The sequence below is a fragment of the Halichoerus grypus genome, chromosome 2, assembly GCF_964656455.1.
Source record: "Halichoerus grypus chromosome 2, mHalGry1.hap1.1, whole genome shotgun sequence".
NCBI classification, from domain to species: Eukaryota; Metazoa; Chordata; class Mammalia; order Carnivora; family Phocidae; genus Halichoerus; species Halichoerus grypus.
This window is the reverse complement of record NC_135713.1, coordinates 187,899,878-187,918,175: the sequence shown is the minus strand read 5'-3', so window position 1 is coordinate 187,918,175 and position 18,298 is coordinate 187,899,878. Positions and strand designations below refer to the sequence as shown.

Below are 18,298 nucleotides of genomic sequence, written 5' to 3'. Positions count from 1 at the left end.
ACTGGTTTTGTTGTTTCCTTGTTTTATTAGAAAATGCAGATGAGGAGAAGCAAATTTTAATCTAAGAAAAACACACCAATTCTACTTTCTATGGAATTATGGAAATACTTTCATTGACTACTCTTCTCACCTCGATTTGTTTTGCTGGGATATATTCTCTGAAAGTGTTTATATTCTTCTGGAGCAGGAAAGTCTTCTACTGGATGGAAAGAATACTTTGACTCAAAATCATCTGGGAAAGGAACAGAATATTAAGTCATATCACCCTTCCTTGTGCTCCCACACATTCTGTATCACTTCTGAGCCCCCCACCCCCTTGCTAATCTCCCTCGAATTCTGATGGACCACTAGGGCCTCCCTGGCCCACTAAACCAAGGTTCCTGAGGCCAGCAACAGCATTTTTCTATGCACCTTGCACACACAGAGGATACGCTCAGAGGCTCTTTACATTAAGGAATGAGTCTTTGAATTAGTTCTTCAAATCTTTCCACCAAAAATCAGGCACTTCACAGGAAAGGAGCCCAGCTGTTTGCATGGAGGAGAAGGAAATACAGTTCTGTTTCAGTTAACAGTCATCTTAAGAGACTGTCACCATGGGAAACCAACTGAACTGAATCCACAGATTGGTAGACATTAACCTAAAATGGGAATTTCTGTCACCAGCTAGTGAGAGATCTAACTAGATAATTCCCCTCTGGCCCAGGTTACCCTCATTTAACTCTATACAATAGAGTTGGGACAGCCATCTCACGGTCTCCGCTCCCGCTTTCTGTGGGCCCCTCTAGAAGGCTCAGATTTTCGATTGGTGTGGCTCAAACACATTCCAAAAACCCTGGTCCCCCAATTAGGAACAGCCTAGACTGGGTGCAGAGAAGAGGCAACCATTCAAGAACCTAGAATGTTAGGGTTGAAGGAGACTGTAGAGATCTTTCCAGGGTCAACAGAGGGTCTGAGGAAACCCTACAGACAACCTTTGCTTGGGGTTCCATCCTAGACCCAACGAATCAGAATCTCTTAGGTGGGGCCTAAGACTCATTTATAACCTTGAAAAAGTTAAATCTGATACACTTCTGATCTCATCAACCTCCTCATTTCACAGATGAGGGAAGTGAGTCCCAGAGAAGTGAAGTAACTTCTTCAAAGTAACACAGCCAGGTAGTGGCTCTGTATTATTAATGTTGTGTACCATGGGTTGTTTTTGTTGTTGTTTTTAAAGGTCCAGAAAAGGCCCTCTCTTTCCTAGAAAGATACATCATTCCTGTCTGAATAATCCTGAAAAGGATAAAGTCTCTGACCTAAAAGCTAACCACAAATGATCCTTAGGGGGCAAGAGAGTATAGCTTTGGAGTTATTAGCACAACACCTCCTGATTTTACTTCAATCTCTTCTAAAGCAATCATACCTAGAATTCATATATGACAAGGGATGTCAGTAGAGGGGGCCCAGAAATCTGAGGGAAAGTCAGGAGAAGAACTGTTGTGAACAAAGGATACCCAATGACCATTCCCGCTCTAGAGTGGCCACTGGAATTAGTGAAGTCACCACAGGAACTATGAGACTAAAACACCTAGTTACTCACCCAAGAAAGATCGGACAGTGGTAATAGAATCTCTGTGGCCATTCCTCAGGGGTGGTGGAGGAGGAGGGGGTGGTCCAGCTGGCGTCCTTGAGGGCGGAGGTGGGGGCTTTCCTCGGCTCAGGGGTTCTGACCCATGCATTCGGTACGGTGGGGGGGGAGGGGGAGCATCCCTGGCACCATTTCGGATCACGGGTGGTGGGGGTGGAGGAGCTGCAAGCAAAATCCAAAGCAGTTAGGTTGGGACACAGAGACAGTGAGGGGTGGGGGAATTTGAGAGACGTGGTCTAGAGTGCCTTGGTGCCTTTCCCAAAGAGCCGGACTCTGGGAGCCTCCAGGCAGCATGTCGGGTATCAGATTCAACCTCCTCTCACCCCTATTTAACAGCGGGAACATTCGTCCAGATCTCAAAGTCCGGAATAAATGTGTGACCCTTTTCATTTCCTGTGACAAGTCAGTCAAGAACTCTGCCTACTTTTGATGGTCTTTTCCCCGCCTTTCCATGCCTTCCTCCACAATCCTAATTCAAGGCTTTCTCATATTTAGCCTGTTCTACTGCAAAAAGCTTCCCAAATGTTCTCCTTGCTTCTCATCTCTTACCATTCCAATCCCTTCTGCATACCAACTCACTAATCTCCTCCAAAATACTTGCTCAAACTTTTCCAAGGGCTTTGCATTTCCTCTATCATGAAGTTTCAAATCCTTAGCTTCAACCCCAACTGGGTCTCACCCCATCATCCTCTTTTTTTTTTTTAAAGATTCTATTTATTTATTTGACAGAGACACAGGGAGAGAGGGAACACAAATAGGGGGAGTGGGAGAGGGAGAAGCAGGCTTCCCGCGGAGCAGGGAGCCCGATGCGGGGCTTGATCCCAGGACCCCAGGACCACGACCAGAGCCGAAGGCAGACACCTAACGACTGAGCCACCCAGGCGCCTCCTTTCTTACACAGCAACTTACCATGCCAGGCAGCCTGATTTCACCTTGTCCTCTTCCTTGCTTGATTCCTAGGCTGACTCCCACTGTCGCCTCTCTATCTCTCTACTACATCTTGTATTGTAATTTTTCATTTTATGTGCCTCTTCTCCAGCACACTAAGTCAGGGTAGTGTCCATTCATCTGAGTTCCCAAGCTCAGCCAAATGTACAGCACACAGTAGGTATGCAATCAACATGTGCTGACTAAACCAAACCACATATGCTTTGCTCATGTGACTCCCCCAAAAGACGCATAAATGAGATCCGTCTTCCCTTACTACCAAACCCTACCTCTCCTTTAAGATTCAACTCAAGCCCCATCTTCTACAGGCTTTCCCAAAGCAATGCACTCTATTCTAATCCCCTCCTTCTTTGTTCTCCCATAGCATTTATAGGCTGTGTCACTTACTCTAGCACTTAGTAGTACAGACTAAAATGAGTGATTCTCAAAATATGTACAGTAGGTTCATCTGCAGAGTTGCATATCTCTAATGATAGGCTCCTTGCTCAGAAAAACTGGGAATGCCTCTTTGGGAATTGTCTCCAAACCCAGTTTCTAACCAGGCAGATCTGTAAATATTATATGATGTTCATATCTCATTTTTCTTTTTTTAAAAGATTTTATCTATCTATCTATCTTACAGACAAAGAGTGCATGCACGCATGTGTGCAAGCTTGGGGGAGGAGCAGAGGGAGAGGGACAAGCAGACTCTGTGCTGAGTGCGGAGCCCAACGCGGGGCTTGATCTCACGACTCCAAGATCATGACCTGAGCGAAACCAAGAATCAGATGGTCAACTGACTGAGCCACACAGATGTTCCTCATATCTCATTTCTGAGGTTGCACAACCATCAATAAAAATATTCATACCTACGTCTCTTTTCAAAAATCAAATTCACTTTTTTTTTTTTTAAAGATTTTATTTATTCATGAGAGAGAGAGAGAGAGAGAGAGAGGCAGAGGGAGAAGCAGGCTCCCAAGGAGCAGGGAGCCCGATGCGGGACTCGATCCCAGGACGCTGGGATCATGACCTGAGCCGAAGGCAGACGCTTAACCATCTGAGCCACCCAGGCGCCCAAATCAAATTCACTCTTAAAAGACAAAAATGTGGGGCGCCTGGGTGGCTCAGTTGGTTAAGTGTCTGCCTTCGGTTCAGGTTATGATCCCAGAGTCCTGGGATCGAGCCCTGCGTCAGGCTCCCTGCTCAGTGGGGAGTCTGCTGCTCCCTCTCCCTCTGCCCCTGCTTGTGCGCTCTCTCTCTAGCTCACTCTCTCAAATAAAATGAAATCTTAAAAAAAAAAAAGATAAAAATGTGTCACCAAGTAGAAGGTAACATCAAAAACACATATGAAGACATGGCAACATCACTGGAATAGGTTCTAAGTAAGGTGTTTGTATTATGTTGTTCTATTCTTTTCATTAACTAACGAAAAGAGCAGCTACCATTTATTTGGTTTCTGTTATATTCCAGGCACTGTCCCAGGTACTTATAGGCATTGCACTTTAAAAATTCTTCCGCCACTCCTGCAAAGTATGTGGTATTATCCCCATTTCACAATGAGGAAACTGGAACTCAGGCTGTTTGTCTGAGGTCACAAATTTAATAGACTCAGCACACATCTGCTCTTTCCACTATGCCCACACTGCTTTACTTAACTACCCTAAGTACTATATTAACTCCCCCCAAAATGTATAACCCACTGAGACAGAAGTTTATCTTCTGGTACCAACGCCATGTCCAATAAATAGTTGTTTCCTAAATAATACATGGAGAGACTACTCAGCTTAACAGACAACACTGGTTTAGTGATAAAGGGTGTATCATCATCATCACCTTTTTTTTTATAAGTACGCTCTACACCCATCGTGGGGCTTGAATGCATGACCCTGAGATCAAGAGTCACATGCTCCTACCGACTGAGCCAGCCAGGCGCCCGAGAGTATTATCTTCTTATTCCTCCTGAATTACTGTTGGAATTTCTGTAGAGTGACCGCAGTTAAGAAAGAAGCAGTAATGGGATGATTTATGTAGACAAGGGGTCCAGCACTGCAGGCCCAGTAAATGTTAGTTTTCACTTCCCCTAAGATGCACTCTGAATGTCTCCTTCACTCTTTTCAAGGTTTAAGTATGGACAGGGGCTATTAGAAGCAATAACTAAAGAGAAGCCTCCTTAACACCACCTAGCAGATCTCTGAACCTTGATTTCATCCCAAATCTGCCCAAACCAAAGCTCTTTCAGGTCACCTTCAAAATATTTCCCTAAAACCCAGATTTCTCAGGACCCTAAGAGTCTGTATCTACTCTAGGGGAGGGTCAGGGAGTGTAAGGCAGGGTTAGCTAGGCTCAAAAGACACCAGCTAGACATTGGGCAGGTGGCAGTGATTAGAGCCACCCCAGACTGGCCAAATAGAGCAGGACTAAGAGTAATCTGCCCTCCCTCAGGGACGGTCATCCCAACCAGGTTCTGCCATCTCCAGTAAGTTTCTGGGCTTTGTCACATACAATTTTAGGACCCTTTCAAGTGACAGAGCTGGAACCCAAGACTGTAAGAAAGAAGCAGTTTGTAGAAGAAACTTTGGGGTGGGAGATCACCTTTTGTAAACCTAGAGAAACCCAATTTTGAGGAAAACAAAAAATAAACAAATGAACAAAATTTTAAAATTCCCTTAAAAATAGTGTGTTTTGGGGCGCCTGGGTGGCTCAGTCATTAAGCGTCTGCCTTCGGCTCAGGTCATGATCCCAGGGTCCTGGGATCGAGCCCCGCGTCGGGCTCCCTGCTCAGCGGGAACCCTGCTTCTCCCTCTCCCACTCCCCCTGCTTGTGTTCCCTCTCTCGCTGTCTCTCTTTCAAAAAATAAATAAAATCTTAGAAAAAAAAAAAAAACTCCGAATCAGAGCTATCTGCCCAATGTCACACAACAAAGAGAGCCAATACTCACAAGATCTCTGACTAAAATATCTCAATTTTCTCTCTGTGTTATCACTCTAAGAACTGCTGCTCTGGTTACAGAGATGGAAAGCTGGCCAAGGCCTCCATCAGGTCTCAAAGTTGGTGATGGCTAAGGGACAAAAGAACAAAGCTCATAACTTCACATTTTTCTGAAGAAACCACAAAGAAAGAACAGCGAAGCGGGAAGCAAGAAGTCTGCAGACATTTAAAACTATTCAATTCAGGATGCATGGCTGGCTTAAGTCGGTAGAGCATGTGACTCTTGATCTCGGGGTCTTGAGTTCAAGACCCACATTAGGCCTACAGTTTAGTTTAAAAAAATAAATTAATTAAATTAAATTAAAAAAATAAAACTACTCAGTTAAACCCACAGAAATTATATTTTTCCCCGCTTCTATTCCTGGATAGGATTAGAAAGATATGGGCTCTGCTTCGCTGAAGAGTCTTTAAAAAAAAAAAAAAATCTGGGGCGCCTGGGTGGCTCAGTCGGTTAAGCGACTGCCTTCGGCTCAGGTCATGATCTCAGGATCCTGGGATCGAGCCCCACATCGGGCTCTCTGCTCAGCGGGAAGCCTGCTTCTCCCTCTCCCACTCCCCCTGCTTGTGTTCCCTCTCTCGCTTTCTCTCTCTCTGTCAAATAAATAAAATCCTTTAAAAAAATAAAATAAAATAAAATGGCAATTTCCCCTTTAAAAAAAAAAAAAATCTGTGGGACGCCTGGGTGGCTCAGTTGGTTAAGCATCTGCCTTCAGTTCAGGTCATGATCCTGGGGTCCTGGGATCAAGTCTGGCATTGGGCTCCTTCCTCAGCAGGGAGCCTGCTTCTCCCTCTGCCTGCCGCTCTCACTCTCTCTGACAAATGAATAAATAAAATCTTAAAAAAAAAAAATCCCTAAGTTAAAAAATAATTTTTAACCTAAACTTTGTAGAATCAAAGGCCACCTTAGGACTAGGATTCTTATGGCTAAAGCCAGGGAGACATGGGGTCAGGAATGTACCAGGTTACCGTACGACTGCCGTATGCTGGACTGCCAGCTCCCAGAATACAAATCCCTACGTACCTCACCAAGCAGCAGCACAGGTTAAAGGGCTTTCAATACGTGCTTCCTGATGACTTAATTTCTTAATCAATGATCCAAACCTGCAAGGACTGTTTAAAAGCTCAAAAGCCATTTGTGGAGGATGTGGCTCAAAGTCCAATGATAAAAGAGGACACCGGAGCCAAAATTCCTGAGTCTAAGAAGGTCCCAGAGAGCTTCATGGTCTCCCTAACTCTCTACTTTCAGTCATGCTATTTTGTAAAAGGACTACACAACCTCTTCTTCTTTTTCTAGAGCTCCTTAATCCCCTCTTCACCCAGTTTAGGCTCATGGTCCACTGTTAAAATCACTCCCTGACCTACACCCTTAGCTTCCCTGCCCCACTCTCCCTTAGTGCCCCACATGCCTAAAAAAGCTAACCTTGGTTAAACACCAGGCTGCCACTACTCAGCACCTGCAAACACACAGCTGAACACACACTGTGCTAACCTCACTTTGAGGGTATGGCTCCTAATTCTGAGCTAGCCTTTCATGCTGCTGGTTATCCCAGCACACTTCCCCACCCCCTTCACTCTCCCACGTTCCCAGAGGACCACTTCATGCCCCTCTCTCTCCTTCCCTCCCCTCATTCACAGCAGATGTCCTTGTTTTCTATTTCACCAATAAGAAACAAACCAGAAGGGGCACCTGGTTGGCTCCGTCGGTTAAGCATCTGCCTTTGGTTCAGGTGATGATCCCAGAGTCCTGGGATGGAGCCCCATGTCCGGGCTCCCTGCTCAGCAGGGAGCCTGCTTCTCCCTCTGCCCTTCCCCCTACTTGTTCTTTCTCTCTCAGATGAATAAAATCTTAAAAAAAAACAAACAGAAGAAACTTTGCACATGCTCCTACCACTACGCCTACCTACCCACTTACATCTATGACTATGCACTCTGCCTTCCCTCCTGTTACCATGGAAGAACCGTGTTCTTATCTAAGGTCAACCCATTACCTATGGATCAGATTCCATTCCTTTTAGCCTTTTAGGGAACATTACTCAGGCAATTTCCCCCCTTCCTACTGTATCATTTCATCAGTATACAAACAGATGCTGAACTCTCTCTCATCCTGGAGAGGAGGGGTCCCAACCCTCAATCCCACATTCTCCTCCAGCAACCATCCCATTTATCTGCGCCCCCACCCCTGCTCCCCTTTAAGCAAGCTGAGATTTATACATTGCTATCTCCAATTCCTCTCCCCCTATCCCCAAGTTCCCAAACACGTCTTAGACTTTCACCCTCATCCTCCACCACTCCACTGAAACTACCAAAAGGATATTATGTTGTTTGGGGGTCCCCCCAAAGGACTCCATGTTGCTAAGACCAACGCCATTCTCAGTTTTTAGTCCTGGACACAGCTAATCACTCCATCTTGGCATCTTTCCAGCATCCTCGTTTTCTTCCTCACTAGGGGCTCTTTCTTAGCTTCCTCTGCTTGCTACTCTCCATCTCTCTGACCTCTACTATAAGGGCCTCAACCTCTTCTCTATCTAGACTGACTCCCTAGGTGAGCTCACCCAGCATGTGGTTTTCAGTATCATTCAAATTTCTCTAGCCCAGATCTTTCACCTCAACTTCAGAGTCTGACAGACATCCAAGAGAAAATAATGAACTGGTGTTTGGCTAACAGGCATGTCAAACTTGACTTGTTTGAAAGTGAACACCTGTCTTCTTCCCCCAAACCTGCTGCAGTCCTATCTACCTGCCTGGTTTACTGCAACAGCCTCCTAAGTGGTCTCCCTTGCCACCTCTGTCCCCTGCAGTCTGTTTTCAACACAGGAGTTTGTCATCCTTTTATTTTTATTTTAAGATTTTATTTACTTATTTGACAGAGAGAGTACAAGCTGGGGGAGCAGGAGAAGGAGAGGGAGAAGCAGGGAGCCCGATGCGGGGCTCGATCCCAGGACCCTGGGATCATGACCTGAGCCGAAGGCAGAAGCTTAACCGACTGAGCCACCCAGGCACCCCGAGTTTGTCATCCTTTTAAAAGCTAAAGCAGGGGCGCCTGGGTGGCTCAGTCATTGGGCATCTGCCTTCGGCTCAGGTCATTATCCCTCATGATCTCAGGGTCCTGGGATCAAGCCCCGCATCTGGCTCCCTGCTCAGCGGGAGGCCTGCTTCTCCCTCTCCCACTCCCCCTGCTTATGTTCCCTTTCTCGCTGTCTGTCAAATAAATAATCTTTAAAAAATAAATAATAAAAAATAAAACCTAAAGCAATGTTTCTCCTCTGTTCCAACGGCCTCCAGTGGCTCAGCATTTCACCGAGTAAATCCCAGTCTTGACAAAGTCCTACAGCATTCTCCTGTGGAAATCTAGCTTCCTGACCTCCATGTCCTGCCACTCTTCCCCCCTCATTCATTCCAGTCCTGCCACAATGGCCTCCCTGCTGTCCCCAGTCTCAGGGCCTTTGTATTTGCTGTTCCCAATGCCTGCAATAGCTGTTCTCCCAGATAACTGCTTAGCTTACTCCATCACTCTCTTCAGGTCTTTGCCAGATCGTTACTCTATCAGTAAGGCCTTCCCTAACCCTACTCTCACCCACCTCTGCAATAAAAAATATCACCATCACCCTCCACCTCAGTATATCTTATTCCCCTTCTCTGCTTTGTATTTCTCTAAAGCATATACATACTGTGTCTTTATATATATGTATGTATGTATTTTTTTAATTTTTTTTTTTTACTAGTTTATTTGCTTGACTGTCCACAGAGAACAGGAATCTTCTGTCTTTTCTATTGATTGCTGTTTCGCTAAAAGCAGTCTTACACACAAAAAAGCACTCAGTAAACCTGTTGAATGAGTAAGTGAATTCTTTTTCTCTTCAATCGCTGAAGGAGAGCTTTGGAGAAAAGGGTGAGAAGAGAAACTCAATTCTCCGTCTGATAGGAAGAAAAGGTGCTTCCAGGCACTTACCTGCTCCCCGACTGGGAGGGTCCCGGGCTGGGGGAGGTGGTCTATTACTCTGTAGCGACGGGGAGGCCGAGGTGGGTGGAGGAGGCGCTAGGCCTCTGACAGGCCCCGATGTCTTCCTATGCAAAGAATTGTGTCTCTGTGGCAGCTCAGGGGCTGACTCATTAGTGGGACTGGAGGGTCCATTGGGGACCCCAGGAGGCTGGCGGTAAGGCGGAGGAGGAGGAGCCAGAGACTGGCCACTTGGTCCCGTTCTGATATTCCCAGGGGAAGGGGGTGGTTTCACTGGGGGTGGAGCAGGAGGTCCCTCCCGACCAGGGTGCAGCCTCTGTCCAGGTGTGGGCGGCAAGGGTTTCTCTCTGTTGTAGGCAGGGGCTTTGCTGCTGTGCACGGGCAGAGGCGTCGGGGGTGCGTTGGCACGCCGCCCCGGGGGTGGCGGAGGAGGGGCAGAGGAGCTGTGCTTCATGCCTGTACTGCTGGTGGTATTAGGCCGAGAGAGGTCCGGTAACGAGGGTCTCTGCATCCGGGGCAGTTCCGGGAGTGAGGCTCGGCTGCCGTCTGTATCATCTTGAGGGCGCCCACTGGCTGCAGACACCGGTGGCCTTGGGGCAGCAGCTCGAGAACTGGGGACTTGGAGGGCTGGCTTACCGGCTAGGTTCTCTACAAACACACCAGGTAGCATGCGATCAACAGAGCTAGATACGTGTTAGTATCTCTGCTTCACCCAGCCACTAGTTCTGGATTTTAATCTGGTTTCAGGCTCAGGGCTCACTGACAAATACTGCTGATACAAGTTGAACACATTTTTACTTAATCCCTCAGCTTTGGCTTTATTCTGCTCTGTTAACTCCTCCCCTGCTCCCACTTCTCCTTCCTCCCACCTCTACCACACACCTGAACCCTAGATGACCCACTTGGGACTAGTCAGAAATTAACGCACTTGGGAAATATCCTAAGAAAGTACTGATCAGATACCTGAAACGTCCTTGGCTCCCACAGGTCGGAGCTTCGGCACTCCCCCTTGGAAGAGACCTCCCTTGGGCTGCAGGGCAGCTGCTCCAGAGCCATAAGCACCACTGCTTCCTTTTGGTTCTGGAAAGCATACCATTAGGGTTTTCACTTCACATGCTGGGAGCTGGTGAGCAAGTCAATCCTGAGGAGAAACCCCTCCTCTATTTGGGCTTTAATTTGCAAACAAAGCGACCCTGCTTTTGCATTTAAAAAAAAAAAAAAAAGGCTAGGCCTCTCAGCTCCACACCTTCAGGTAGAGATGAAACTCTTCACTGTGATGAAAGAGAAAGAACATAAGGAACAAGGAGCCAAACTTCCCCCATTTAGGAAAGGCAAAGAGAAAACCAGGATCAAGACACTTTCAGCAGAGTTCTCTGGGCTCTCCTCTCCAAGTCCCATATGGTAAGGGGGCCAGGGACTTAGGGATCCAGGTGTGAGCAAACTCTCCAGAGGCCTATCAGAATGGACACTTGTAGCAATTATAAAATCTTCACTAGCTTCAGCTTAGCGGTTTTTAGTGACACGATGGTCTCCTCAGAGAACAGCCAAGGATGTGCCCTAACGAGAGCACTAGTTACCATAGGAGATGGGAGTCTTTCCCCAGAGAATACTTCCCAAAGGTCAAAAAGAAACTTCTAAGGTATTCAAATAAAAAGATGTGTGTGAAGACAGCCAAAGAACATTCAAAGAAAACTCTCCTAAAGGACAAAATGTTCCCAACAATAAAAATGACAGCCAAGTCTCCAACTCAATCCTGGGATCCTGGTGGCTCACTAGGAAATGAAGATTAGACTCACTCTCAAGGATGGGAGCACTCCGATCATTAATGTTGGTCACCTTCTTCAGCTTGGTCCCTTTGCAGATGTCCTGTAAGAGGGCACCTCGATTCCGCTGCTCATCTCTACTCAGCTTGGGCTGCTCTGTGTGTGCCTAGAGGAAGAGGGGAAAATATAACTATTCATCCTAAATAGTTCCCTTTACCAGGAGCTTGGGATAAATACCTTAAGCCAAGCTGGATTTCATTAATGCCTCTCTAACCTAATCAGATCCTGCACCAAATATCCGTACCAATGTGCGCTCTCATTCTTCTTAGTCCTTCTTCTATTGTGCCTTCTGTGAAGGGTGCAGGTCCTATTCAGAAGCTCCCAAAAGGAGGCCTTATCTGGGGCACCTGGGTGGCTCAGTCAGTTAAGTGTCCAACTTTTGATTTCAGCTCAGGTCATGATCTTGGGGTCATGAGATCAAGCCTGGCCATAGAGCCTGCTTGGGATTTTTCTCTCTCCCTCCCCCCAATCCCCCCCCCCAATCTCTCTTTAAAAAAAAAAAAAAAAAAGAGGCCTCAAGTAATACTGAGTACCTGTGTGCTGGGCTTGTGTGTTAGAAGCTTTACATGTATGAATGCAAACACTGACTGAGTCCCTGCTATGCCTCAGGCTAAGCATGTTACTTCCATTATCTCATTTAAATCTTGAAATATTTTTATGAAATAAGTATTATTATCATAACCCATTTGGAAAGTGCGAATAGTTGAGAAGTTTCCTGAGGCTATGCACCCAATAAATAGTAAAGCAAGGATCCCAACCCAGTTGATTCCAAAATGCCTATTGTATCTCAACTAACAGACCTTATTGCTTCCCTATTACTTTATATTCCTTTTTTTTTTTTTTAAAGATTATTTATTTATTTATTTGACAGAAAAAGAGAGAGACAGCGAGAGCCGGAACACAAGCAGGGGGAGTGGGAGAGGGAGAAGCAGGCTTCCCACCAAGCAGGGAGCCTGATGCAGGGCTCGATCCCAGGACCCCAGGATCATGACCTGAGCCGAAGGCAGACGCTTAACAACTCAGCCATCAGGCGCCCCCTTATTACTTTATATTCTAAACAATGTTATAAAATAGACCATATTGGGGCACCTGGGTGGCTCAGTCGCTTAGATGTCCGAGTCTTGGTTCCAGCTCAGGTCATGATCTTGGGGTCATAAGATCAAGCCCCGTGGCATGCTCCACACTCAGTGCGGAGTCTGCTTGTCCCTCTCCCTCTGCTCCTCCCCCTGCTCATGTGCACAAACTCTCTCTCAAATAAACGAGTCAATAAAATCTTTTAAAAATAAAGTAACATAAAATAAAATAGCCGTATTATTCCCATTCCAAAGATGAGGAAATGAAGGTTTAGAAAAGTTAATGTCACATAGTTAGTAAATGCAGAGCTGGTCTGATTATGTCAAAGCCCATGCCTTTCCCACTTACCCTATGGTCTCTTCCAACATCCTATTTCTTTTTGAGTTCTTCACCCTCCACCTACCTCTTAAATGCCATTTCAGAGTCCTATCCTCAGCCTCCATCTAAATCTCCCCGAGCAAGCTCACCTGGTCACAGGGTTTGAATATTGCTGAAAAGCCCAAGTATCTCAAATCTTTGTATCTCATCGCCACTCCTGGCCCTGAGCTTCACACCCATATGTGCCAATGTCCACAGGACATCTTCAAATGAATATCCCACATATACCTAAAATGCAACACATCATACCATGTTCCTTACACAATTTTTAAATGTAGAGCTTTTTAAATTAACCACACAGTGGAATTTTTTGGAAACCATTAAAAAATGATTCTAAAATCCATCTGGAAGATTAAGTATAGGAAAAAAACTAAGAAAATGGGACTAGTACCACCAAAAGCTAGGACCAGGAGCACAGGGACAGACAGCCAGATAAATGGAAAATAGAAAAGTCCATAAACAAACCTACGTCTACATAAGAAATAATAAAAGTGGGGGTGCCTGGGTGGCTCAGTCAGTTAAGTATCTGCCTTCGGCTCAGGTCATGATCCCAGGGTCCTGGGATAGAGCCCCGTGTCAGGCTCCCTGCTCAGCGGGGAGTCTGCTTCTCCCTCTCCCTCCGACCCTCCCCTCTGCTCATGCTCTCACTAGTTCTCTCCCTCTCTCTTTTAAATGAATAAATAAAAATTCTTAAAAAGAAAAAAAGAAATAATAAAAGTGTATTTCAGCAGTGCAGAAAACACAGACTATTAAATATAAGCTACTAATAATAACTGGCTAAGTTTGGAGAAAAAACAATCAAGTTAAATCCCTACCTTATAGCTTACTCTCAAATTCTAGTTGAGTTATAAAATGTAAATGTAAAAAACACCCAGAGTACTATATGAAAAAAATAGGTAAGGGGAAGGACATGACAACTAAAATACAAGGAAAGACTGGAAGACTTGTTTATTATAAATTATTTACTTAGGAATATAGTAAGTCGATGATAGACTGGAAGGAAAAAGTCATCTGTGACACACAAAGGTAGTGTCCTAACTCTATGCAACATTAACATAAAGATGACTTATAAATCAATAGGATGATAAGCAAAGGATATAAACACTGTGTAAGAGAAATCCTGGAGCCAGCAAATATGGAAAAAAAAATTAAAAATGCAAGCTAAAACAAAGTATCATTACTTACCAATGAAACTGGTAAAAGTTAAAATTATAAGAGGAGACTGCTAGCTTCATGAAGGCAGGGTCTACTGCTCACTGTTGTACAGAGCCTGGCACACGGAGGATGCTCAAAAAAATGCGTAGAATACGTAACTTCGTATGGTGGTCGTAAGGATTGAGGGGAACAGGTACTCTTTTGTATTATCCGGAGGAAGGTAAATTAGTATGATCTTTCCAGTTTATGTATCAAACACCTTTTTTCCCCGTACCTTTTTTTTTTTTTTTTTTTTGAGAGATGGTGGGGAGGGGCAAAGAGATAGGGAGAGAAAGAATCTTAAGCAGGCTCCACACCAAATGCAGAGCCCGACACAGGGCTGGATCTCACCACCCTGAGATCATGACCTGAGCCGAAATCAAGAGATAGACACTTAACCGACTGATCCACCCAAGCACCCCTTGTACCAAACACCTTTAAAAAGTCTACACAAGGGGCGCCTGGGTGGCTCAGTTGTTAAGCGTCTGCCTTCGGCTCAGGTCATGATCCCAGGAGCTCCCTGCTCGGCGGGAAGCCTGCTTCTCCCTCTCCCACTCCCCCTGCTTGTGTTCCCTCTCTTACTGTGTCTCTCTCTGTCAAATAAATAAATAAAATCTTAAAATAAAATAAAAAGTCTTCACAAGAATTGTACCTACGAATTAACTTTAAGAAAACAACTAGAGAAGTACACAAAGATGTTATTAATAGCATAAAACTGAAAATAATCTAAAAGTTCAACCAAAAGGAACACTGATGGCATAAGCATAGAAGGGAATGCCAGTTAAGCTCTTAAAGATGTGGAAGTATCTTTAGACAGCAAATGTTTGACACAATCAAGTAAAGAATATTATAAAACATTTAACAAGATTAATATTCTCTTCTATAGAATAGGAATAATAGTAAAACCTATCTCACAGGGTAGTTTTGAAAATTAAATGAAATAATAACACTTCTCAAGGGCTTAGCACAGTGTCTGGTGCTCAATAAGCAGTAGTTGTATTGAAAGAAAAAAAGGTACAGACATACCGAATATTTCCAGAAGGATATATACACTAATATCAACAAAAGTTAATTTGGGGTAATAATTCTTTATATTTATTTGAATTTTCTAGTTTTCCTATAATAAATACGTAAAACATATAAAATGTTAACAAAGATTATTAATAGCTTAATATTTTCTATTTTTGTTGGCATTCTCTAATTTTTGCCACATTGTTAGTACAGTAAAAAAAATTTTTAATGATATCACTAACCATTTAATGATGTAAAAAGCCATTCACCATGTATTAATGAGTAAGAGCAGATTAGAACTCAGTACACATAGCAGCGTGGGGGAGGGAGAAAAAGGAAAAAAATCAGTAGGTACATACAGCACAGCCTCCTTTAAAAAAGTAGGAGATAAAAGGAAGGAAGGAGGGAAAGGATATACACAAAACTATTATGAATGGCTGGATTACGGGTAATTGCTCCTTTATCCTTACCCACAGTTCATAAATCTTTTTTTTTAAGTAAATTCTACGCCCACTGTGGGACTCAAACTCACAACTCTGAGATCAAAAGTTCCACGCTCTACCAAATGAGCCAGCCAGGCGCCCCAGCCATGGTTCATAAATTTCTTGAATATATTACTTTTGTAAAGAGAAAATCATTAAAACATTACTCAACATATCTAAAATTGAGTTCACATCCTCCTCCACAAACCTCGCTTTGTAAATGGCACCATCATTCAATCCCCCAAACTACAGTTGTTCCAACCTCCTTCCTCTTCCTTGCATCAGTCACCAAATCCGTAAGATTTTACTAAGTGTCTCTCGTCGTCTTCCATCCTTATGGCTTTAGTGCAAACTCTCAGATTTTCAACTGTAATAGGCTTCTATCTCCAAGTCTTGACTTCCCTGTCTCCAGTCTCAACCCCAAGCCACTGTCCACACTGTGAAGGATGACCTTTCTGACACAGGCCCAGTCAGGTGACTGCTGCTGCTGACAATACACTACCCTCCCCATCGCTGCCCAGAGAAAAAGCCAAAACCCTCTGCCTTTGCCTCTGGCTTCATCTCCCACCAGGCCCCTCAAGCCATGATCCAATCCTGGGTATGCTTTCCCACAAATCAGCACCCTTTCATTCTACTTCCTCAATACCAAGTGCCTGCCCTCCCTCTTCTCTTTCTGGCTAAACACTACTCATCTTTTAAAACTCTGCTCAAGTATCACCTCCTGGCTAGAAGCTTTCTCTGACTGCCTCCACTCCCTCCAGCCAGTATGTGAGGCATGCTTCTTTGTAGCCTTCATTTATCTCTGCAAAGCATGGAATTTCCCTGTTGACTTGTCTATCTTGCCCATTGTGCTGGGAGCCTTCAAAGGCAGAAATTGTCTCTTTTCTGGTTGATGATATTACAGATTATTTTTATTTGCTTCTTTTTCTTATCTGCATGTTTTCCCTCTCTTTCTTTTAATTATATAAATAAAGCTTGTTGGGAAAGACTCAAGCAATATAGAAGCATAAAGTAAAATTATCTGGATTTTCTAAGTCGTATGCCTAGCCAATGTCTGAAACTCAGTAAACCCCCAACAAAAGGCTATTGAGTAAATGACTAAGACAGCACGATGCAGGGCAGTAATCCAAGAGGTTACAGAGAGCCAAGGATATATTCTGGGTCCTTGAATCCCACTATAACCAGAGCAGCTCTGCTTTTATCTACTTCACTTATTAGACTTCCATGTAAAATTTCATCCAGAAAGGGGGTTCATACATATCCTCAAACAAAATGTCTAAAAACAAGAACTTATGGAAAAAAACAAGTTGGCAGACCTAACTCTAGTCCTAGTTCTAAAATAAATTAGCTACGCAAATCACTTTTCCTCTTTAAGGCAGTACTTCTCATCTGTTAAATACCTAACACACACATACACTGACACTTTAGGGCACTATTTCTCATCTGTTATATAACAACCCCCCCCCCCAAGGTATTCATTCCCTAAGTTCCTTTCGCTTCTAAATTTTACAAAATTGAATAAAGCAGGGACACCTGGTTGTTTCAGTCAGTAGAGCATGCAATTCTTGATCTCAGGGGTGTGAGTTCAATGTAGACATTACTTAGAAATAAAATCTTAAGGGGCGCCTGGGTGGCTCAGTCAGTTAACTGTCCAACTCTTGATTTTGGCTCAGGACATGATCTTCAGGGTCGTGAGATCGAGCCCCATGTCGGGCTCTGTGCTCACCTTGGAGTCTGCTTGAGATTCTCTCCCTCCTTCTGCCCCCTCCCTACTCTCTCTCTCAAAATAATAATACCTTTTTAAAAATTAAAAAATAAAATAAAACAAAAATAAAAACTCAAAAAAAAAATGAGACAGAGCACCCAGGTTGCTTCTTTCTCATGTGACACCAGATATCACAATCCACATATAGTAAAAGCGGTTGCCTACTTGGTTCAGAAACCACACTGCTTTTTGTCCTCCCATTATCAAACCTTTAAGTCTTCTTAATACTATTTTCCAGAAATTCCTTTCTTTTTTGATGGGCTGATAGACTTGATGGACTTGGCTTTAGGATGAACTGTTTGGAGTAGAAGAGGAGATGAATAGTAGCAAGAAACAACCACTAGGAGTTGCCATTCCTTTCCTCAATGATGCCAGAGAAATGCTGTACTGACCTTTATAGAACAAATAGTTTTAGGGGCAAAAGACAAGTTCCTACTGTGATGTGACCTGTCCAAATCTCCATTTAGACTGAACCAGGAAAAGAAAACAAGATAAGCCATTACAGTACTAAGAGGATCTCTCAGAAATCAGAACTAGTTGATGAAGGCAGACTTCACTTAGCTATTCTCTATCTTTCTACATCACATATCTTTGAGTAGAGTATGCCTTACACCAGGAAGCCCTAAGTATCCATAAAGGTTCTGAGAGACCCAGGTGGAGAGATTACCTACCTGATTAGAAGTGGGCGGTGGAGGAGGACCAGGGGGCGGTGGAGGGGGTGGAGGAATTGGCATCCTTGCCCTGCTCGCAGTTGGCACTGCTTTCTCTCCGTTTTAATTTGCAGCTTTAGGTCACTCATATACCTGCAATGAAATGTAAATTCAATGAGAACAACTCTGCCATCAGAGACACTGAGTACCCAGGAGAATTAGGGGACTGGGCATGACATGAGAGAGAAACTAAGCACCTCATCCCCTAGTTCCTCTGTGAGAGTCCAGGGCTTGGTAAACTTTTTTTGTAAAAGGCCAGATAATAAATACTAAGAGTGGGGCACCTGGGGGGGCTCAGTCTGACTCTGGATTTTGGCTCAGGTCATGATCTCAGGGTCGTGAGATCGAGCCCCGCATTAGG

The 18,298-nt window shown here is 44.3% G+C and overlaps 1 protein-coding gene across 6 annotated transcripts in view; it reads right to left on the bottom strand.

Moving 5' to 3' along the window:
• Positions 1 to 18,298, bottom strand: part of WIPF2 (WAS/WASL interacting protein family member 2) — a 47,648-nt gene that overhangs the window by 5,006 nt on the left and 24,344 nt on the right. For all 6 annotated transcript variants that reach the window (XM_036080014.2, XM_078065703.1, XM_036080013.2 and 3 more), the window contains 6 exons: positions 17,899 to 18,030; positions 11,297 to 11,429; positions 10,464 to 10,580; positions 9,492 to 10,148; positions 1,580 to 1,789; positions 131 to 232 (listed from right to left, as the gene is read on the bottom strand). In XM_036080014.2, coding sequence (XP_035935907.2) covers positions 131 to 232; positions 1,580 to 1,789; positions 9,492 to 10,148; positions 10,464 to 10,580; positions 11,297 to 11,429; positions 17,899 to 17,961 — 1,282 coding nt within the window. In that variant the 5' untranslated portion in view covers positions 17,962 to 18,030. The remainder of the gene's footprint in view (positions 1 to 130; positions 233 to 1,579; positions 1,790 to 9,491; positions 10,149 to 10,463; positions 10,581 to 11,296; positions 11,430 to 17,898; positions 18,031 to 18,298) is intronic.